Below are 23,477 nucleotides of genomic sequence, written 5' to 3' on the forward strand. Positions count from 1 at the left end.
GAAGATAAGCAGTATAAAAAAAGATATATTAGTTTTGATGCCCAATAATGTTTCCAGTGCCTTGAAAAAGTATTCATACTCCTTGAACTTTTTCACGTCACCACAACAAACTTAAATGTTTTTATCAACATTTTCATGTGATCAACCAACGCAAAGCAGCAAATAATTCTAAACTGGAATGGAAATTATACATATAGTTTTCAAAATGTCAAGAAAATAAAAATCTGAAAAATGTGGTGTGGATTTGTATTCAGCTCCCCTGTGACAATATTTTGTAGAGGCACTTTTCATTTCAATTACAGCGGCAAGTCTTTTGGAGCATGTCTCTAGCAGCTTTGCACATCTAGACACGGAAATGTTTGGCCATTCTTTGCAAAATAGCTCAAGGTCAGCCAGATTAGATGCGAGAGCAATTTTCAAGTTTTGCCACAGATGTTCAATGGGATTTAGGTCTGGACTTAGATTTATATGCAGAGGATAACTGATGTCATGGAACTCAACACACACACTGCAGCTCGGACCTGGAGTCGCTGTTTTTGAACTGTACAGTCATGCTCACCATTATTGGCGCCCATGAACTTCATGTACTAAATGTGGAATATCTCAAGAAAATAACTCAATAATAAATAACTTTTACAGAGAACTTCTGAATCCTAACCCTACAAACAATATTTTATGGACAGACGAAACAAAAATAAAGCATGAAAAACAAGTAATACATTTCTCAGCATAATAATTGTTAAAATGAGGGCAACAAAATACAACTCAAAAGCCCTAAAGGGTGTCATTAGGACCTGACGGTTGAGTCACTATTTATGAATGAAACAGGTAACAGAATGGTGATTGAGCCTTGTTTTGTTAGTACAATAAAAGCTTTATAACTAAATTGCCAGTAAGACAATTTCATTGTTACCAGCTAAAAAAGAATACCAGTAAATGACCAAATGCTGCTCCCAAAGATAATGAAACCAATCTTTAAGATTGCCATTTTTAGGTATTATTATATTCCTAAGGGCTCCATATATATATAAAAAATATTTTAAGTATTAACAAATGCCAAACATTTCAATATTAATAATGCTATGATTAAATGTCACGCCAAAAAGGGCCATCTAATGACTGTTACTACCTTCCTTGAGAAGCTATTGATTCCTCTATATATCCCCATATTGTACCTTAATTGAGATGGAGAAAAACAGTAGATATAATCACTTTATTTCATACATTGTAGTCGTGGAGCATGTTTCGGCTTGAAAAACACAACTAACCTAAGTTTGTGGTTTGTGTTGATATGCATCAGCGATCTCGAGCCTGGGAGAGAATATGTCCTGCCTACCTCACATGGCAACTGACATTCTTGACACAATCCCTGTGCTGTCAACTCTATGCATTGATGCACAAATCCTGTGACACTTAACACGATGTCCCTGTGCCCGCAAAAGTCCCATCATCATTCTGTCCCCAACGTGTGGGTTGCTGGAGTGGAGTTCATTGTACACAGCCCTCACAGACAAACCCCAACAATTTATATTTCTCCACAGTCCACCTCGAAACGTCTAAACATTTGGCAATGTAATTCACATATAGACCTACATAGAGAAACTCAAGACAGATTTCCCCTACATATTAAAATTCTTGGACGGTCAATATTTTCCCTTCTCCACAGGAACTGTTATACATGGTTCCTTTTCATTTTGGTCAGAGACGAGGCTTTGCACCTCAGTAAAGGCATCATACACTGCTTGTTTCACTGCCTGTGAAAGTATAAACTGTAGATAGTCCAAGTCCAAAGGGGCACGATGAAGGCAACTTGATAGTCTGTTGTGAAGGGGGATCAGTAAATGATTCAGCAGCATTTCCTAGAAGGGAAAAATACATTGTTACAATGATGTCAGATGAGATACAAGGGGTGTCCCGATCCAATGTTTGAGCTCGGAAATCGGTCCGATGTCAGCAAAAAAAACGAGTATCGGATCAGCCTGGATTTAAATCTCAGATTTTCTTATACAAGTCCATTCTATGCTCCGCTTCAGCACTTTTATCCAGCAGTGCCCAGACAGCATGCAGAGCCCACGTGATCACAACAGGTCGTTAAGGTGCTAACATCGTAGCAAGAAGTAACAGTGAATGTTGCTTGCTTAAAGTCCTTTATTGACACTCCAGTTTCAGTTCACTGTAAAACTAAACAAGAGAATTATACTCATTGAATGTTCAAATCGATCACAACCTTTGTTTCTTTCGTTTACAACAATCGCTAGCTCCAAGCTAACACACAATGAATGAAAAACACTATTGACGAGCTAATGAAATTAGCACTGAAATTGCGACACATATCTCTCTGTATCACTTAAAATAATTAATATTGGTAGACAAATGCCGTATAACCACTGTAGTGATTGTTTATGAAATAAAAATTGTGCTTAATTTAGAAGGAAACGATGAGTTGGAAGCGGCGCCTGCGTCAATTCCGGGTTATCGTAATTTTAAATTACAGCATTATAAATCAAGATATTTAATATATATGAGGGGCACCACGTCATATTTTCACAAGTTTAACTTGAGGCGAAATGATGACAAACCTTTTTCATCAGTCTCTTATCGGAAGGTGGCTACACTTTAGAAACTTTGAGTTCTAGACTTTCCAGAGGTTTCGTTCCAAACCCAGTCACACAAAACAATGATGCAAGTGGTGAATTTTATAGAACATTTAATAACAAAAAGGGGTTTCTACAGGATAAAACACAGACAAACACAAAACAAACAAGGTACAGACGAACATTGGCAAAGGAAGGGATTTGTGACGTGAGTTTAGCAGAATGGGCGTGTAGTGAATGCATATATCTGAGGATTCCTGTTCTTGTGACTTTAAACCCAAATATGCACTAATCTGTACTTTTAGTAGACCGCAATGTTGGACTTGCGTGTCTGGAAAGCGTTTGAGGCAGGCGAGTCAGGCTCCCGAGTGTTCGGCCAGCCCGGTCCGCACCAGGAACAGGTGGATTCGACGGAAGGGAGGAAGAAAAAAAGGAGGAGAAGCAGGAGGCCAACAAGTTCCCAGGCAGGATGTCTCTCGGGTGTCTCTGTTCGCAAGACAATCCCTCGGACTGAGCTCGGGCCCCCAAACAGGGTAGCTCGGAGGCCAACAAGTTCCCAGGCAGGATGTCTCTCGGGTGTCTCTGTTCGCAAGACAATCCCTCGGACTGAGCTCGGGCCCCCAAACAGGGTAGCTCGGAGCGCTTGCAGGAGGCTGCAGCCGGGGATCATCCAATGTGTCCTTGCCATCTCGGGTGAGGTGGGCGTCCTGCCTGAGCCGGTCGTCGGCGAGTTGAGACCAAAGGAAAACTTCTCCTCCAAACTCCAAAACTCAACTGGTCCCAGCTCCGGCCCCTTTTATGGCCGGAGCGGGACAAAAAGGGAGGGTTCGCGAAGGTTATTTTTTCATTTTGTGGTTTAAAACCAGTGGAATAAAATCTTAATTTTATTGGATTTAAGATAAAACCATTGCCTCACCCTGCATTGTTCCACGCTCATCTTCTTTCATACCTGTAATGAATGTCTCCAATGTTGTGTGGTGTGGAGAACATTACTATTTTCCATGTGACATTTGTGGTGTGGGGTGGAACATTTCAACTGGTTCGGTTAACAACATATTCGACATTAGACATTCAAGTTTGCAGCAATACAGTCACTAGTGGCGTTCATGTAAAGTTCTTAAAATATTAACTCCAAGTCAAGTCACAGACTGTCTTGAAGCCATGTCTGTAATGTCGTTCCGTCGCCCGTGGGTGTCGTTGTTGCCTGTTCCAACTCCCAAGTGGCGGGACTCAACAGGGTGGAGGCGCCTTTGGTGGCGCAATTCTTTGACTGGCGGGGAGTTAATTAACTTAGCGTCCGGGGGCGAACTCGGCATCCTTGGGTCTCCGCTTTGAAGCGCCAGGCAGCCGTGATTCACTTAGCGTCGGCATGGCAAAGCAAGTGTCTGTCTCTTGTTTTTGATAGTTTATGGCTGCTGATTCGTTTAGAGTCTGCGTGACGTTGCTTCTCGCCAGCCTCTATCGTCTACCTCTGCGGGTAGCAGCGGTAGTGCGACGCCGGGGTGCCGAGTGACATCTTTTGCATGGCATGTCCACTACAACCACACACAGACAAGCAATATAACAATACTCTCTGGCTTATATTCTTCAAATTCTGTGAAAAACAAGTTATAATAACAATATTTGATCGTGCCTACTTCTTTCTTTTTACTACACTCTACTGATGCTGATTATTGTTCTGTTTGAGTACTATCACTTCCTCAAGCCTTTTGTAACACTCCATACTACAAATTAAGTACATATGATTATTGCGGATATCGAATCGGACCGGTACCGGCTAAAATTCAAGGCTGCAATATTGGATCGGAAGTGAAAATGTTCGATCGGGACAGCCCTATAAGATACGAAAGATATGCCACCATCTACTATGTGCATGTTTTAATTAATTTACAAGACTACTGGCTCACTTGTTACTAGCATTATTGTATGTAAACACAAGTCCAACTGATCGCAAATATTTGCTGCTACTTTACAGTATTCTTCTGCTCCACTACATTTCAGAGGGAAATATTGTACATTCTACTTCACTACATTTACATGACAGCTTTAGTTACTTTTCAGATCTAGATTTAACAGAATTGATAATACACTGTAACAAACAATAAGATAATGATGTCAACCATGTTTTTTTTTTTTCACCATGCTAAATTCTCATAATGGTAATCTCATGTTAAATGCATACTCATGATACTCACCTGCTCTAGTTCACAATACACATGCACTTTTACTGCAGTACATTTACGACATTGGGCTCACAACTATAGTGTACGTTTACTGCATAACTTTATTAGTTTAAAGCAAACTACATTTAAACCCACATTGGCCGTGTTATATAAATGTATGTAAAACAAATGTGAAATGAAAATAAAATTCTGGATTTCAGCCACGACAGAGCTCCAGGAAGCGCAAATAAATGATCGGTCACTAATCCACTAATAAAACCCCATTAATCTCACTTTAATAAGATACTCTCTCTACATGATATGCCACTCATCTGTGTCCGCGAAGACTCACTCTGACATGTCATCCTTTTAGAAAACAAAATAGAATAAAGAATGAGGAGTCAATGCACATATGATACTACGAGTGCATCTTCCGTCAACTACCTGTAATTAGCACACATCAGTTTTGTGTTAGCTAGTTAGCTAACACATCTAAGAAATGTTTACTAACACAGGGCACCAGCAGACATATTGAAACCCCAAAAAGTTAATTGCTTCAAAGTATGAATACATTTTGATTCTATATTTTATTTAGTTGTTAATTGTTGTACTATAACTGCAATAATATAAAGCAGGAGATTGCTATGCTCTTTGTGCCAAAAATGAGGGCAAAAGACTTGTGCACCTTGATATCATACCAGCAAAAAAAGTGCAAGATAGTTAGCCTAAGTAGGAAATGCTGATTATCAATACAGGTGATCAGCACAGAAACTACCATATATGAAAGTATAATGGGACAGATCACATACCTTGCACATCAAAATATGGAGGTATCAAAATGGGTGTTTTGGGTTTTTTTTTGTCCCCATTGTGCAGGTGCCTGGTGACCGGCGTCTAAATGAACCAATGAGGTTCCAAATCCTTCTGAAATGAGCTCTCTTTCTATTGGTCAAAATGGTCCTGGGTTGCACCCAGCCCCCCCCCCCCCCCCCCCACCCCCCCTCTCTCTCTCTTTCTCACACACACACACACACACACACACACACTTCTACCATCTCTCCATCTGAAACGTAGCCTCCCACCCCCACAATTAATTGTGGCTTCACAGTAACGCCATTTTTTTAATGAGTCTCTACTGGCTGAAAGACCTTCGCTATCGAACCTCCTTTCCTTACATTCACTTTTGGACAATTCATGAATGAATACCTCTTCTTCTGTCTGTGCTCATAGTAATCGTAGCCCCCGTTCTCCTTGTGTGGTCGCTTTCGGCCACGGTGTCAGCTTCTCTGGGACTCCACCTTCACTTGCACCTGCACGGCCATACTGCAGCCATCTTGTTCACATTTCGGTTCTGCCCCGCCTACCGGCACAGGGGTGTCCTCGATTTTGATCCCCTCTTTAAATTCTGTGATGAAGGACGATGAATGTCAGTGGTCGGCCTGTGCCCAAACAGAGGCTTCATCTCAAATAAATACAGTCATCACCCGCATATTCACTTATTCAAAGAATTTTCTGTGGAACCTATCCTCAGCTATTCACTAAAAAATGCTTCTGTGGAATCGAGTTCATTGTGCGCCGTTCGTAACCTCAAAACCTCGCATGTCGGGACAGTCGTAAACTGATGGCCCTGTGTAAATCAAGCAGAAACTAATTGTTTTTCAATATGCTCAGTGTTTGATTAATAACTACACTTCACTTTTCATCTATGCTACTTTTAATTATATTTCTATGGCATCTGAGCATTTCTTGACAAGCCCAAAAAGATAAAACATAAATGAATCGTCTTTGCACAACTTTATATTGAATACAAAGTAGGGTGTGTCTTGAATTTAACTTGTACGCACCTTGTTTGAGGTCAACATGTTCCTTCTCGTCCGGTTCAAGTTTGACGATTATCTCAGCGATGGCTGACGTTTTGGGAAGGTCGGCATCGGCACGTCGCCTGTCGCCAGTGTCTGACGGCGGCTGACACTTCTGCGGCTTGCATTCGGCCTCTGGCTCAGCCTCCTCTTCCTTGTAGCAGCCACCCAAATCTCTGCCTTTGTCCTTCTCTAGCAGTGCATTGCTGTTTCCGCCAGCTGCCTCTGTGAATGCACACAGAAGAAAATATACATTGTTACTTGTTCACAGTAATTTTGACATTACATATATTTATTGGATCAGTAGGGCTATGAGGTGGATTTATTTATTTATTTATTTATTTAGATCAGTGATTCTCACTCACTGTTATCGAATTTTTCTTCAGCTTCTTTGTGGTGAATTGCTTGTTAATAAACCTGCATTTTTTGCACTTATATGGCTGTATAGGACTACATTACATTTCCCAGTATATTTTATGAAGGTTTTACAGACTATTTGAATTTCTACTATTTTGCATCGTATTTACTCTCACAAATAATTACCATACTTCAAAGAAGAGAAGCCTTTGGAGGTGTATGTGCAAATATTGGTGTAAATGCATGACTGTATTCATATGTGGATATTTTTGGGTTTGCTTGTTTGTTCATGTCAAAGAGAACATCTAATTTTATTTGTTGACATTGACATGCTAGGTTTCCCTTTTAAATGAAAGATTGTAATTATTGGCACATGCTGAATATGCAATATATGACTATGTTCTTTTAAAGAAAATCCAGAAAGTGTAAATCCGTGGTTTACCTTGCTGCTTTTGCTTTTTGTCCCCATCGTCACCCTCTCCTCTGTAGTCGCCCCGCTCCTTGTCCCCTCGGCCCAGTGACTCAGCCCGGGCTTCCTCCTCCAGCGCAGCAAAGAGGCTCTCCACCAGGTCTGGCTTCAGGTCACTGGCGTCCAGGCTGCGGTGCTGGAGCTCTTCCTCAAGCTTGCTTATGCTCTGTTTCTTCAAGTCATCTGGTTTACATGTGCGAGCGTCCTTGGCACAAACACTAGAAAGAAAGAGCGTGGGGATGAGACCTTGGATAGGTTACAATGCTGAGTGAAAGAGTGAGTTTTAAATAACTAAATAAACAAACAAACAGTTATATTTGCTATAGACTGTCAGAATGACCTAACAGTAGTTCAGAAGAACCTCAATCTAACAGACCCCGATTTAACGGCTATCTGATGTTACAGAAAGGAAAATGATGTCCAAACCTAGTGTGCGGTCCAGAATTAACTTTTTCACTCACAGGCAGTGATGCTGGTAACGCGTTACTCAAAAAATGTAGTCCGGTGATGACATAAGTAATCTAACGCGTTACATTTTATATTAGAGTAGTGGGATTACAGTTACTTTGATTTATATATATATACATATATATTACAGTTACAGTTACTTTGATTTATATATATATATATATATATATATATATATACACACACATCTATATATACACATATATATACATATATACATATATATATATATGTGTGTATATATATATATGTGTGTATATATATATATATATATGTGTGTATATATATGTATACGTATATACATATGTATACGTATATACATATGTATACGTATATACATATATATACACATATATATACATATACACACATATATATATATATATATACATATATACATATATATACACACATATACATATACACACATATACATATATACACACACATATATATACACACATATATACACACACATATATATATATATACACACATATATACATATATATATATACACACACACATATATATATACATATACACACACACATATATATACATATACATATACACACACACACATATATATATACACATACACATATATATACACATACACATATATACCTAGACTTGTTGCTACTAAATGAAAACGTGGTTAACAGAAAGTAGCTGTGATAAAATTTTAAATGAGATAAGACCAGCAAATGACCAAGCGTCGAATAAGAAAAAAAGGCGGTGGTATTGCTATCATTTTTAAGTCATGATTTCAGTGTAAAAAACATATACTGGGTAATTTTAGCTCTTTTGACTATCTCTGTATTTTAGTTAGAGGTGATGCAAAGGTTATTGTTTTAATAACTTATAGACTTCCAAGATGCGGCACGGTGACACAAAAACCCAAGCACTTCAACTGCCACCACGATAGCTCCGCGGTGTTGTTTTGTTTACAATACATGAGTGGGACGGAGTCGTGGATCTCTTTAACGTGATACATGCATCACACTCGATAACGTGATCAACTTCAGGTGATTTTACATGGACAAGCCCATCTTTGTCATAACATCTTTTAAACATGTTTTGCAGACTATGGTTGTTTACAAATGATAGATGTGCCCTTTTTGGGACTATTTATGGCTCGCTGATCACGAGCATCTTCCCCATGTTGGCGGATGTCTCACGGAGCAGCGAAAAATATATAAAAATCGATCATCCCCTTTTTCTATCGAGTATTAATAAATATTCGATATATCGCCCAGCACTACATTCAACCAGTACACCACTATTAACCCCTCGATGCACCGATGTATGGAGAGAAGATCAAATTAGCCATGTGCTCGCGGTTCAGTCTCTACTGGATGAAAGAATTGTCCATCCTACTTTGTCTTCATAAATTCACTTTTGGACAATGAATGAATACCTCTTCTTCTGGCTGTGCTCATTGTAGTAGTAGCCCCTGTTCTCCTCATGCGGTCGCTTTCGGCCGTAACATCCGCTTCTCTCTGACTCAACCTTCACCTCCGCAGCCTGACTGCCGGCATCTTGTCTGCGTTTGCGCTGTGCCCTGCAGGCCTCCCGGCCAGCGTCGTCGACCTGCACAGGGGTGTCCTTGATTTGGATCTCCTCTTTAATTTCTGTCATGAAGGACAATAAACATCACTGTGCCTCAACAAACGCTCCACCTGAAATAAACACTAATCCCCCGCATATTCACGGTTCACTATTCAAAAATTGATTGACAGATTGATGTTTTTCTGTGAAACCTATCCTCAGCTGTTTATTGAAAAATGCCTCGGTGGAATCTAGTTGATTATGTGCTGTTCGGAACCTCGAAACCTCATGTTGGGACCAACGTAAACTGAGGACCCCTGTTTAATTCAACCACAAACTGGTTGCCTTCCAAAAAGCTCAGTGATGGATTAATAACTACATTTCACTTTTCAGCTATGCTTCTTATAATTACAACAACTCCTCGTTCCCTTGTTAACTCTTGTGTCTCCTCGTTCCCGGTGTTCCTGACCCACGTCATTCCTGCCAGCCGCCTGTTCTGTCCACTGTCTGCCACCCGTCCACGTTACCGCCAGCCAACACATCCAGGACTCCATAACCTTTGCTCAATAAACTGTTCGTCATTTTACATCAGCCTCCGCCTGCTCTTGGGTCCAGCTACTTCCTACACGTGACATACTTTTTTTTTTTTTTTTTGAATTCAGATTGAAGATCTCTGGTCAACTTTTTACATGTTAATTGATCCATTCAGACCAGTTGTATACATGTGCACTACATGTAATCAGCCGTGTGACATGCGCACATCAGACACCCACTTGATATAAACAAGCTACAAGTAGTTAAAAACAAGATTGCCGTCACATACGCCATAGTTACCATATTTACGTGCATAAACGATGGCTTGTTTATTACGAAGGTGACAACTTCACAAGTACAGTATAACGCAACAATAATGTTACTTCATACAGGGTGCTTGTAAGTTTTGCTTATTGTTAGTCATTGTGTGACATACGCTCACAGAGGAATAAGCGTAAAATGCATCATGTACCCAAACAAAGGAGTTTTGGTGAAGTCAGAAGAAGGAAATATTTGTTTTCTCTCAAGGTTTCTTCATTTTAGTTTGAACAAATGTAACACTTCCAAGACTTGTAGTAGTATAGGGCTGTCACGATAATCTTTTTAGAAATGTTTATCCTATAAATATATGGGGTCGACAATACTCTCATGTATCGAGGAAAACATAGCATTCTAAAAATGTGTTATCGTGACAGGCCTAGGTGAGTGGCCGAGCCCCACCAGATTTTGAGTGGAAATAGATGATGAGATGAAAAGAATGATTGATCATTTCTTTGTGAAGAATCTTAAGGCCTGATTTGCTCGAAAGTCCTAACCAGCACTCCAAGCACCAACACTTTTCAGTCAGTTACCCATCTTGTAGAATTGTGCTTCAAATAAAGAACTTTATGTTTACCAGATTGTTAGTCAATGTTGCCTAAAAGATAGGCGGCTATCTTTTTTTTCTTTTTAAAGAGTAAACCTGTAAAACTGCGGTGTTGAATGCGAAGATTTGGGTGCACACAAGAAAAAAAAAAGTTAGGCGCGCCAGTGCAAAAGTTAGTCTTGAGCCCTGGTGTTCCCTTTCAAGTGAAAGACTAATTATTTCCACACGCTGGATAAGCAACATATGACTATGTTATTTTAAAGAAAATCTGAAATGTATAAATTCATTGTTACCTTGTTGTTCTTGCCTTTCGTCAACCTGCTCCTTGTCCTCTCGGCTGGAGGTCTTGGCCCGGGCTTCCTCCTCCAGCGCAGCCAAAAGCCGCTCCACCAGGTCCAGCTTCAGGCCACTGGCGTCAAGGCCGCGGTGCTCAAGTTTATCTTAAGCTCGGTTATTCTCAGTTTCTTCAAGTCGTCTGGCTTGTAGGTGCGACCGTCTTTACCAAAATCACTACAAATAAAAAGGCGCGGAGACCTTGGCTAGTTTGAGTTAAAAAGGGAGTTTTCAATTTTCAAATCAATCACTTTTAGTTATATTTGTTAAAATTATCACTCAGTATGACTTGACACTCGCACATGAGTAAAATGGAATGTTACAGAATCAGCCCTCTTACTCCTCTCATATAACCCCTTTTCCATTGTATCGGTTCTACCCCCAACCAGCCTGGATCCGCCATGTGTGGTCGCTTTTCCATTACACTTTTTTGAGGCCAGGCGGTGACAATGGCACCGTTCCTCAGAACCTCCTCCGACCTGGTTCTAAAACCCAGGCCGAGGAGGGCAGTGACGTCACTGTCATCTGATTGTCCGACAGATGTAGGCGGTGACGTCACTGCCATTTGACTGGCTTGTGGATGTTTGCGCTTCTGAGCACGGTTTTCGTCCACTGAAAAAAAATGATCCTGCCCCAAGCCCTCCCACTTTTGACTGGTGCCCGTTGTAATGGAAAAGCAACGGCGGCTAGGCCATGGGAGCCTCCATGATGCTGGGGTCCTGAGACTGTCCACACTGTGGAAGTTGGCATCACAAGGCAACTTATTTCTTTCACACACCTGACAAATACTTTAGGTGGTGTAACGGCTGGCTACTACATTCTGGGAGACTCTGCTTATCCTTAAGCCATTCCAGGATACTGGACGCTTGACTGCAGAACAGTATATATGTGTATATATATATATATATATATATTCAACCAACGGTTTAGTCGAGGATAGGTGTTTGTGGAAAATGCTTTTGGACGACTAAATGGAAGGTGGGAGTGTCTCCTGAAAAAAAATGACTGTGCCACCGACCTGGTAAAGTCACTGGGTGTTAGCTGACGCCCTCTGCACCACTTACTGTATGAGAGAGCCATGGGGAGTCATACGAGACAATGTGGGATGTCCCCGCATCAGCTGACCCAGTGCCATCTGTGATATAGGTTGTGGACCAGGAGGGAGGTTGCATTAGTTTTGTAATAGTTAAAGTCAACCTCAATCAACCACAGAACAAAAGCTGCTTTAGATGCCATGATTGTAAAACTGACAAGTTATTTGTTTCATTTTTTTTAATTCAGTGGATGAAAACCACACTCAGAAGCGCAAACATTCACTGGCCAATCAATTGGCAGTAATGTCACCGAGTTTAAAGCAATATCATCACCTGTCGGCCAATCAGATGACAGTGATATCACGGCCCTCCTCGGCCTGTGTTTGAGAACCAAATCGGAGGAGGTTCTGAGGAACGGTGCCATTGTCACTGCCCAGCCTAGAAGTCATGTAATGGAAAAGTGACCACACAGGGCGGAACTAAGTTGGTTGGGGGTAGAACCGGTACAATGGAAAAGGGGCTAATGTTTGTGGGTGTTTTATGATTACCAATAAACAATTGGTCTGCAGAAGACCATGCCGAAATGTCACATGGATATTTTACAACACGAGAGTTATGCAGCTACTAGTTCAAGATGTATGTTGGTCTTGAGCTTCCCACACTCACACAGACAAAAAAAAACAGTCTGTACCTTTGGGATTCTGAGCAATTGCGGAAAAGTGATAGCGGAGGAGGAGGTGGTTGGATGCGTCGTCTGCCGGTCTTCATGGGGGTTGACGACGATGGCTGCTTTGTGCACTTTTCGTAACTGTATTGAAAATTATTTCAGTTGTAAAATTGTAAACACACATGACAGAAAGTCAGTAACACACCTACTGTTCAAGCTAACCAAGTTAGCCACTTGAAAACTTCAGCGTTTGGGATATGGCTAGTGACTACCCCACACGGGAACGTGCAAAAAAAAGAGTGGACATGCTGAAAAGTAATGTGAATAGTAACCTTGGGCCGCAGACTTTGACTGCATTTGCGAATGGATGACCGTATGTTGTCAGTGTTATCGAGCAACTAATTACACGTAACAAGATTACATAATTTAATTACAAAATTTATGTAATTGCAATCCATTATATTACTGGGAGAAATTTAAATTAGTTGCTTTTGGATATTTCAATGTATACAATTTAAGTATATTAGAAAAATACCCGTATAAGCACTTTTTTTTTTTTTTTTTTTAATATATCACTTCCTTCTAAAGCCAACGCTTGTGACTCTCCCTGGTCATGCACATATCTGCTGTGGTCTCAGACGTGACATACTTTTCCAAATATGACCCTGAAGCGCCATCTTGTGGTTCAATCTATTAGTTTGTCTGAGTTTTTGAAAAGGTTGGGCTTACAGTTACATTTTTGAACAGATAAAAAAACACTGAACAGTTTCATCTTTATAATTATGAACTTTTTTATGGAACATTCACTCATCTGGTTTGTCATATGAAGCGAAATTGTCAAAGTCAGTATTCAACTGTTGTCACCCTAGGAACCGCATTTTCCTGCTCCTGTTTCCAGCACATTTGTTGACATTGCCCCCACCAATCTTGTGGTGATATCACAACATTACAAACATTTCAGTGAAAATAAAATGGCGGCAATATCTACAAAAGACTTCTGCAGCTGCTCCCAAAGGAAAATTGAGAAAGGTAAAACCCTAATCAAAATTTTCAGAATGAAATCAGTGTCCTTCTGTACAATAACATCTCTAGCTTGATATGACATTCAAATTTGACAGAGTTTTGTAAAATCATGAATCAAAATAAAACCAATAAATCTTATGTACTTGTTTGAGGGCATCGGGATTATGTGACGGTATTGTTTGTGCCATATGGTTAGCTAAACTTCTGATTTAGTGGAATTTATACCTGTAAATAATTCCTTCAAGTGGCATATCTGCTTATGCATGTACCGGTAGCAGTACATTGACTCAGACCTAATGAAACTCCTTACTGACTGCACAAATGCCATGTCCCTGGCTAACAGTGGGAGATCACGCAACACTTTAGTTGAGGGGATTTTTTTGGAGCAGCAATCTTAATGTCTTGTGTGCCTTACCCACAAACAAGGATCTTTTGGACCAATGCCCTACGAATCTGTGCCATTAGTGACACATTGTCACGTGATCGGTTCGTCAGGCTGCGGAGCTATCTGAAAGTGGTCATCGATGATGATGTTCAAGAAGACACTAGGAAAACCGGCAAATTCTGGAAAGTGAGCCCTTTCATGAATCGCATACTCAAAGGCTACCACTTTCAGGCTCGACCAGAACTTGTCTCAGAAGACTAACAGATGATCCTATTTCCAGGGGCATGTCCATTCCAGCAGTATGTGCCACTAAAGCCGAATCCAGTGGGAATGAAGAATTTTGTGCTGGCATTAGTGGATGGAATGGTGCTAGACTTAGAAGTCTACCAAGGTTCAAAGACAATAGGTTTGCAGGTGCAGGGCTCAGAAGGATTGGATTGCCTTAAAAAAAAATCCTATGCATTGGAGAGAACAAGGCTGTGCTGGGAAGTCTCGTGTACAATGCATGACTTGTAATGTGGACCTCTGCCTGCAAAGTGAACGCAACTGCTTTGCAGCATTAAACAGAGGCCAATTGGGCTGTTCCAGATAAGCAGACAGGCAGCGTACTGGGAAGCTAGCTAGGTAAAGCTCCAGATAAAAGGCCGGTCGGGAAAAGTAAAGGACATTACTTTTTGGTGTATTTTCTATCTTCAGACACTAAGTACTTTGCACTTTCATTGTTGAATTACCTTGTTCAGGGTTTTGGATAAATAACTGGATGCACTGTTGTTTGCACCAATGTTCACGTTTCGAAATCAACTGTTTTATACTTTTTTGACCTATAGTTTATTTTTATGTCATACAATAATAGGATCGACCCATTGTACTCATATGGGGACATTGATTTTTGAGAGAACCCTTCATTGCTGGAAGCTAAAATTTTGTATGTACACCAGTTGCCCCCTTGTGGATAATCAGCCAGCTGTCCACATATCATCCTTTTCTGCAAAAAAAAAACCACTTCCTGTACAAAGACCAACTTTAGTTATTATACTTAAGATGTCTTATTTATCCCAAATAGCAAGGAGAAATAAAAAAGTGCATATATATATATATATATATATATATATATATTATATATGTACATACATACACACATATATACACACGCGCACACTTAAAGTATTCTGGGTAATGTAGTCTTATCGCAGAGGTGACCAAACTGATGCAGTTTTGTTAATTCTATGCTTATGTTCTGCTACAGAAACGCAAAATAATGTTATTTCGGCCGGCTAATTTGTATCTTAGCATATTCATTATCACAGCTGGATAGGTGAAGAGCTCATGTTCAACAATCGCCGATGGATTCACGCACGCAAACGTTGTTTTTTTTAACGTAGTACTTTGCTTTGAAAACATCATGGGGGAAACGGTGTACCAGGCTACTAACACTACAATACATTTACACGAATATAAAATACTAAATCCGGTACATGCAACAGCAACACATCCCACCCAAAATCTTACAACGTTACTTACTGATCCAACAGCTGCAAAGCGACATCCTTGTCTGCCCTCAGCCCAAGTTGTTTCTTCAGGGTTCTCCACCGAGGAAAAGCGACGCCAAGAAAAATCCGTGTTCGTCTATTACGTCGCTCCCTGTCCTTCTTCGCTAATAACCCTTCAGCCGTACGACGAGTAGGCTTTTTCTTTGTGGTAGGAACCACTTCTGAACCGGGAATAGGACGCTTTTCGGGTGTCTGCTCCGCCATGCTACTTCCATTGCTCGCTCTCCCGCAATCGCTCATTTGGACTTGTCCGATTGCGCGCTGTCAGTGTGGCTCTGCCCACAGATATGATAGATAGATCAAACCCGCCCATTTTGAACTAAGCACTTACGGTGACGCTAAGCTAGGGAGGTCAAAGTCGCCAAAGTAGTTCATGTGTGGAAGGCAAGAAGAGCAAGGATGCCGGCACATTGTGCTGCACATGGTTGCACGCAATGCTGTAAAATCACAAGGGAACTGGGAATAACCTAAAACATATATATATGTTTTTGAACTTTTTATATTGATTTTATGTATTTATAGCACACGATTTTACGTTGATAAATAAGTAAATCTCGCGAAAATAGGTTGAGAATTGAGCAAATTACGACTAAATTTCAACGTCCATGCATTGGCTTTGATGGGACCGTCGACCTTTCCAACATGGCCGCCACGTGGATACGTCGTTTCACCGGGCTGATATAGGGCGCCGGCGTATCGCTTCATTTTATAACTATTATTAATAATCATTATTATTATTCTCCCCATGCCTGCGTGAGGTACTCCGGTTTCCTCCCACATCCCCAAAAACATGCATGGTAGGTTGGTTGAAGACTTTAAATTGCCCGTAGGTGTGAATGTGAGTGCGAATGGTTGTTTGTTTAAGTGTCCCCTGCGATTGTCTGGCGACCAGTTCAATTATTTATGCTCTCTCCTTCAAAGTCAGTTGGGATAGGCTGAGGTTTACCCATGACCCTGACGACAAGTGCAATAGAAAATGTGAATATTTTTTATTTTAAAAATGTTTTAAGGCACATTAATGACAATTAGGTATGCAACTATTTTTTTTAAATTTCCAGAGCAATTTGTACAAACTCACTATTAATTCCTTTATCGTCTTTATTTTACACCATCATTCATTCAGCTCCACATAAACCAGCAGTGATTCACAGTGATTTTGACTGAGCTTTTTTCTATTGAGAGGGATGTTCATCATTAACAACACCTCTCCCAAGTCATCAAAATAAAAAACGTCACTGTTATCAGATATATTAATTTATGAATGTCGATGCAATTCTCTGCACAGTCATTTGACTTTGTAATGAGCATGCAACGTCCACCACAGAAAATAGACTATGAATATCATAGTAATCCCCATTTTTTTTGCACACAGTTGCTCCGAACACGAGCTAATGACAACTCACAGCTCCCTGATGTTATGTCCACTTATTCCTCCTTGCGGGGTGGCAATATGTGAAGTGGCAGCTTCAGGCTTTTCATGTGGCAATCATGTGTTCTCATGTCCCTTCGCGTACCACCTTTACAAAAATCACTTTTTGGTTGGCGCGGGAAAGGAGACCAGCTGCCTGTTCACCTCTCTCAGCTGAGCGCTTAGCGTCTCTGTGGTGAAAGTGAGCTCGGCTACTTGAGTCTGTAGGCTGGTTAGCGTCTGGTTGAGCTCGTCCTCCTTGCGACGCGAGTTAGCCGCCTGCCTGGTATACTCCAGCACCATGCACCCCCCACCCACAAGGAAGACCAGCGTCTCGCCCAGCAGCTCGGCGCCCAGCTCCGCCGCCGCATCCTCGTTCAGCGGTTTAATGCTGGCCCCACGGAAGCCCATGATCCGCATCTTGGTTCTCATCTCGATCCAGTGGTACACTGCAGTGATTTAAAGAACATGCGCGTGTCAGTGAAGCCACAATAAGAGCAGATGTTTCCTAGTATACTGAGAACCAGTTCAACTTGTGGTAGTATTACCCTGGCAGGAGACTATCAGTCTCTGTCGCTCAATTTCATTTTGGATTACCATTACACTTTAGAAACAAATAGAACAGAGACGAGATGGGCTTTTTTAAAATGAGTTGACTGAGGTATTTTGAAGAAGAAATGTACATATACATCTACAAGTTTATGGCTGCCATTGCCTGTCGTTTAAACTGGAAGCTGTTTTAAGATAACAGAGAATATACAGAATGAATATTTCATTGTAATGTACAATGCTAAACAAAATAGCGAGTGCCATATTCCGATATACTTAAATAGGTCGTCACAACACGGACAAATCGTGTATCATTGTTATTATTAAAATTTAATGATAATTGTTTGATTATGTGTGCCCTGCGATTGGCTGGCGAATCCCACCTCTCGCCCGAAGATAGCTGGGACAGGCTCCAGCACGCCCCGCGACCCTAGTGAGGATAAGCGGTACAGAAAATGGATGGATGGATGGATGGATGTTTACTAGGGTTAGTGGGGAAAGTTTCCCTGTGCTGCTAACGCTAGCGTTCAATGACAATCAAAACCCGCCCACTCTGACTGTTCTTGTCTTACTATTGGTCAGCCAAGGGAATTCACGACGTCTATTGGATACCATGTTTTAGCAAGTGCAATCCCATTGGTCATCGGGGAATCTTAGGTCCGAGGATGGCTGAGACTGGCGTTTAGCGGTCACTGGACGCCCTTAAAGGCCGGTTACTCACGCTGTGCCGGCGGCAAACAGATGTAATTCTTGAAAAACTCGCTCCTCCGGGCCCCAGCTTTTATTCGGTTGGCGACGGGCTTGCTCATCTGCTTCACTCCGAGGTAGAGGAGCTTGGCGATTGGGAAGGCGCCGACGACCATCTTGGGGCGGAAGTGCGTTCACCTCCCGGAGCGGGGCATGCAGCAGACGAGATTCACGTGGTTACCCCGGCGACCAATGAGACGTCGCGCTGGCACGTCGCTAACGCCATTATGACAAATGCGGACTGGACAAGGACTACATTCATTATGTGTACCCACGTATTTGTACTTTGTCATTCGATTACTAAGACAGTTTTTCGGTTTTCAAAATGAAAACTACATTTATTAAATTATTTAAGGCATATATATATATAATGTTTTTATTTCGGAAAATAATGTAATAAAAATACATTGGAAAAATGAAAAAGTGGCATATTTTGCCGGGCCAGCTGTTGTTCAAACACCTGGCTCGGGTTACAGGCGTTTATGTAGAGAGGAGCAGGGGCGGACCTGGAGCTATGTGTGTGTTCGGGTGCACGCCTGGAGGAGGCACACACTCACTCACACGATCTGTAACTGGGCAGCCGACTTCAGGAAGCCCAAGAAAGAAAAGAAAAAAAGTGTTCCTGGATCAGGACAGGCAGATATTTTTCTCTCCAAGGCAGGAGGACAACAGGTTTCCATTTTCGTTGAGGTAAGAGACGTCTCATGTGCATTCCTGCAAAAAAAAAAAAAAGAAAAAGTTAACTCCTCCACCCCCTAACATGTTTTACGTCGTTATAGTTCACTGTGGTGAATTCTTAAAGGCGAGGATGTTTTTTGTGTGTTTTCTCAAACTAATGAACATCAGATGTTACTATTTCTCTGACTGTAATTGTCTGGTTTGCAACCATTGAAGTACCTCAGCCAGTTCCGAGCCATGACTGGACGCTTAAATGCAGCCAGCGGAGCCTCACAACACAACCCAGCACTATTTGTATAGTTGTATGTTCATTCCGTGTAGAATATATAATTTTAGATCTTAGGATGCCAAATCAATGAGGTTGACTGTGATTGTAAATGTTGCATAGGAACATCTACGAAGATGCTGTAGATTCCGGAAAGTATTCGACCATTTTGGACATGATAACAGACATTTTGCCACTTAGACAACACACGCTGCTCATTGCGTTCGTTCATACTGCATGTTGTAGTAAATATGTACATCTATAGTTATGTTGTTTGTTTTATATTCTTAGTCATTTTGCTCTTGTAAAACTGGAATTTGCCCCTTGCAGGACTAATAAGTGCTTCCTCTCTATATGTTCTATGGCAGTGGTTCTTGAACTTTTTACACCGAGTCCCACTTAAAAAAAAATACTTCTCCAAGTACCACAAAGTGTATTACACATAAAAGTTGAATAACAATTGTAGCCACATTGAAGTTTAACAATAAACAGTTATTAAAATGGAATGTACATCTTGTACGAAAAGGTTAAATACAACTAAATTGTACTTCGGCAGTGATTTTTTTCGGGTACCACCAGAGGGAGCCTGCGTACCCCTATTACCATACTGAGAATCACTGTAATCTATGGGATAATGACAAGGCCAGCACGGTGAACCCATGGTGAGAATGTCTGCCTCATTGTTCTTAAGGGTTTGAACCTGTCCTGGGCTTCCTGTTTGGAGTTTGTATGTTGTGCTTGTGTGAGATTTTTTTCCCATCTTTCTCCCACATTCCAAAAGCATGTTAGGTCAATTGAAGACTAAATTGTCCATAGATGTGAACATGAGTATGTATGGTCATTGGTATAATACGTGCCCTGCGATTGGTTGGCGACCAGTCCTGGGTGTACCCCACCTTATGCCCAAAGTCACCATGGGTTAGGCTCCAACTCACCCCTGACCCTAGTGAAAATGATTGGATGGATGGGATAAAGACAAAAGAGAAAAAGAACTGAATTGTAAAAGTCACACACTGGTATGTTGATGAGTGGGAATGCTGCTTGAGGATTAAAAAAAAAGAAAAAAGACAAACTTATAACACACGCAAATACTTTGAATGCTGTGCTGGTTCAGCAAATCAGGACTTGTTCATGAACCCGCTAGGTTCTTTTGGCCTGAGGCCTGACACGGAAATTGACACATCTTTGGGATGTGCAAAACTGAAACCCTTTTTCACCTCTGCAAGCATGTAAAACCTCCTTGCAAAATGTCAAAGTGGCGCTCGGCCAAGTGGTGCTCTGCCACTTGCCGCAACTTGTTGTTTAGCACAACACACCCGCAAATTTCTCCCAAGTTTTTAAATGCGTGCACACGTTCTATTTCTCAATAATCTCATTCAAATTTGAGCACGCTGACAAAATGGAGCAGGTCACAGGTTGCTTACCCATAGACATAATCTTACAGTAGTGCCTTGAGATGCAAGTTTAAATCGTTCGGTGATCACGCTTGTAAATCAAAATATTCGTGTCTCAAATCATCTTTGCCCATTGAAATGAATTGAAATGCCATTATTCCGTTCCAGCCTCCCCAAAAAATCCAGCAAAAAGTTTTGTAGTGTGTATTTAATAGGAAAAATAGCATTCTATAATATTGTACTTTCTAAAAACATACAACAATACATTATTAAATAGAATATAAAGAATTGGGCAGTTTGTGCATCATTATTAATTGAATGCGTGGTTTTCTGGTGAGTGTGTGTGTGTGTGTCTTGGCCACCAGGGGGTAGTATAATACAGTCACACAGAGTTTTTTTACAACTACTGAGTGGCCCTAATTTGTATTTTTATGCATAGGCTAAAGAATATATGCCTGTGAGTACTGTTATATTGTCTGTTTGCATGTGTTGCTACACCGTTTGTATTCAAATATCCATTGCTTTAGGTGTTATAACACAACCACATAGACTATTCATTAGCTCGTCTAAGGTGTTTCCCATTATGTGTTAGCATCAAGATAGCAGACTTCAAAGCAAAGTTACAGTAACATAGGAGCACAACTGTGTGTTCTCTCATTTACAAAATAAAAGTAGGGCTGTGAATTTCAAAATAAGAGCAAGTAAATAGAAAGTATTATGTATTCAAATAAAGTGCCTAATTTCAGAATAATTATTTGAAAAAACTAACAAAATATAGATAATACTTCATGTTTTGATCATATGGGTAGAAGCAAAATCGTGCATTGTAAAAATGCATTATACATGGGTAGAAGGGTTTTCCAACTTTGCCGGTCCGTATTATACATGGGTGGGCATTATACACGAGAAATTAGGGTACTCTAATCTTCTCAAACTTTATTATTAACAGTTCACAGCAAAATTGGTGACCCGGTCCACTCTCTCATCTCCCTGGTATTTTGCATACGCCTCAGCATGTCGAATTGAATAGTAATTAATGTCTGATGTTGTATTTTTTGAGCACTGCAACTTTCTCATTGCATATAAGACATGTCAGGGTGCCCCTGTGCTCAACCAAAGAAAACATTCCTGTTGAGAGATGCTAAATCTATCTCCTCAATTGATGTGCAGTACTATGCTTGTGCCGCAGTGAGGCGCTAGGGCACATGCTATAGAACACATGCCTGTGTCATCTTTGTTCCTTTTATGTTTGCTTTCTTCCTGTGTGCCAGTAGAGTTCTTTGATGCTTTATTCTTTGAAAGCTGTGCTTTGTGAGGCTGATTTTAGAAACAGCTCCTTATTAAATATGCCATTCCTGGCTAAATATACTCTTATTCTCCATCGTCATTCAACCAAATGCAACGTTAAGCTGCAACAATCTAACAATACTGTCTCCCGCTTTTCCTGAAATTGGCTGTGCTCGTAGCCAACCCTTCTCTTCGTGGCACGTTTTGAGAAAGACATGACTGGAACTGGGTGAGTGACAAATTGGCTAACTTGTCAACAAACTGAAATCTGTCATGAGCATGAGCTATGGTATCTTATAAGTGATTTAAAAAAAAAACACACACAAATAAAACGCCCCGGGGAACGACTCAGGAAAAAAAAACGTCCGGGTTGTACTAACACTAAACTTTGATGTCAAGTAGGGGGCCACAAAATATCGTCTCGTGGGCTTCAATTGGACCCTTGGTGCAAATGATGCAACGAGACATCAAGCAATTTAAAGCGACAAGTACGTAGTGCAGTACTTCTGATACAATGACAATTGTGCAAATGGAGTCTTCAAGTAATTTTTTGTTTAGTTTGGCACAAAGGTACAACTGGGAGTGGCAATAAAGTTTGAAGCCTTTTTTTTGGGTGGGGGGAATGTTACTTTCTGCCAGACTGCTCCTAGTTGTGAAGTGAGTTGAGTAGCAAGTTGTGTAAAATGTACTGACACATTGTACAGTTAAACATGAGCATTCAAAAGTTTAGACAAGGTCAAAAATAATGTTTTACTGTAATAATGATTACGCTAAGCCTCTGAAATTTACAATGATTATTATTATTTTTTTTTTTACTGCAGTTTAAAACACAGTCTGGGATGATTGTGGGGAAAAGTTAAACTTGGAGTTGCAAATAGGCAACACATGTTCTGCACAGTTCTGCCTTACGCATTTAATCACAGTCGGGAATGGCACTAAAACAGCCTGTTGCCGCAAAACACCACTGCTCCTGTGCACCAACACTCTCATTTTGGCACCGAACTGAACAGAAAAAAACACATAATTGCTTTGAAGGGGAGTGTAAATTGTGGGAAACGACCTGCAAATCTTTGCGTGATGGCCCCCGCTTTGTTCCCTTTCTAGAAATGTTGACTATGTGGCGCGGTGCTGACAGAATCCTGAGTCACATGGGACACATGTAGACGAGAAGAGCCTTGGGAGAAACTCAAAAGAGATTGAAGCAAGAAAAATATGTCGATCATTCGTTTCCATTTTCATTTGGAAATTGAAAATCAAGAAACAAAAACATAACTGATTTAGTGATTTGCACTTTT

At 40.8% G+C, this 23,477-nt stretch overlaps 3 protein-coding genes across 3 annotated transcripts in view; 1 reads left to right on the plus strand and 2 right to left on the minus strand.

Annotated features, from left to right (window-relative positions):
• Positions 1-2,690: 2,690 nt before the first annotated feature.
• LOC133482381 (neurofilament medium polypeptide-like) lies at positions 2,691-11,760 on the minus strand. The gene is made up of 7 exons (XM_061782445.1): positions 11,652-11,760; positions 11,156-11,302; positions 9,333-9,546; positions 7,415-7,659; positions 6,601-6,840; positions 5,963-6,161; positions 2,691-4,129 (listed from the first exon to the last, which is right to left on the minus strand). Exons 1-6 carry the CDS (start codon positions 11,758-11,760, stop codon positions 6,034-6,036), a joined length of 1,083 nt encoding a protein of 360 aa, XP_061638429.1. The 3' UTR covers positions 2,691-4,129; positions 5,963-6,033.
• Positions 11,761-16,826: 5,066 nt separating this feature from the next.
• On the minus strand, positions 16,827-18,759 carry opa3 (outer mitochondrial membrane lipid metabolism regulator OPA3). Its single transcript, XM_061781898.1, has 2 exons — positions 18,533-18,759; positions 16,827-17,711 (listed from the first exon to the last, which is right to left on the minus strand). The coding sequence occupies exons 1-2, from the start codon at positions 18,672-18,674 to the stop codon at positions 17,383-17,385; spliced, it is 471 nt and encodes a 156-aa protein (XP_061637882.1). The 5' UTR covers positions 18,675-18,759; the 3' UTR covers positions 16,827-17,382.
• Positions 18,760-19,110: 351 nt separating this feature from the next.
• Positions 19,111-23,477, plus strand: part of ppp1r13l (protein phosphatase 1, regulatory subunit 13 like) — a 38,336-nt gene continuing 33,969 nt past the window's right edge. Inside the window, exon 1 of the mRNA XM_061781896.1 lies at positions 19,111-19,248. The gene's annotated coding sequence lies outside the window, so the exon portion shown is untranslated. The remainder of the gene's footprint in view (positions 19,249-23,477) is intronic.

Source organism: Phyllopteryx taeniolatus, chromosome 8 (genome assembly GCF_024500385.1).
Source record: "Phyllopteryx taeniolatus isolate TA_2022b chromosome 8, UOR_Ptae_1.2, whole genome shotgun sequence".
Lineage (NCBI taxonomy): Eukaryota > Metazoa > Chordata > Actinopteri > Syngnathiformes > Syngnathidae > Phyllopteryx > Phyllopteryx taeniolatus.

Coding starts and splice junctions, on each gene's coding strand:
- opa3 (XM_061781898.1), bottom strand. CDS start 18,674: ATGGTCGTCGGCGCCTTCCCAATCGCCAAGCTCCTCTACCTCGGAGTG. Junction 17,712..18,532: donor CTGTTTGCCGCCGGCACAGC/GTGAGTAACCGG, acceptor AAATCACTGCAG/TGTACCACTGGATCGAGATG.
- LOC133482381 (XM_061782445.1), bottom strand. CDS start 11,760: ATGGCAGTGACGTCACCGCCTACATCTGTCGGACAATCAGATGACAGT. Junction 6,841..7,414: donor CAAAAAGCAAAAGCAGCAAG/GTAAACCACGGA, acceptor GTGCATTCACAG/AGGCAGCTGGCGGAAACAGC. Junction 6,162..6,600: donor ACATGTTGACCTCAAACAAG/GTGCGTACAAGT, acceptor CCTTCATCACAG/AATTTAAAGAGGGGATCAAA.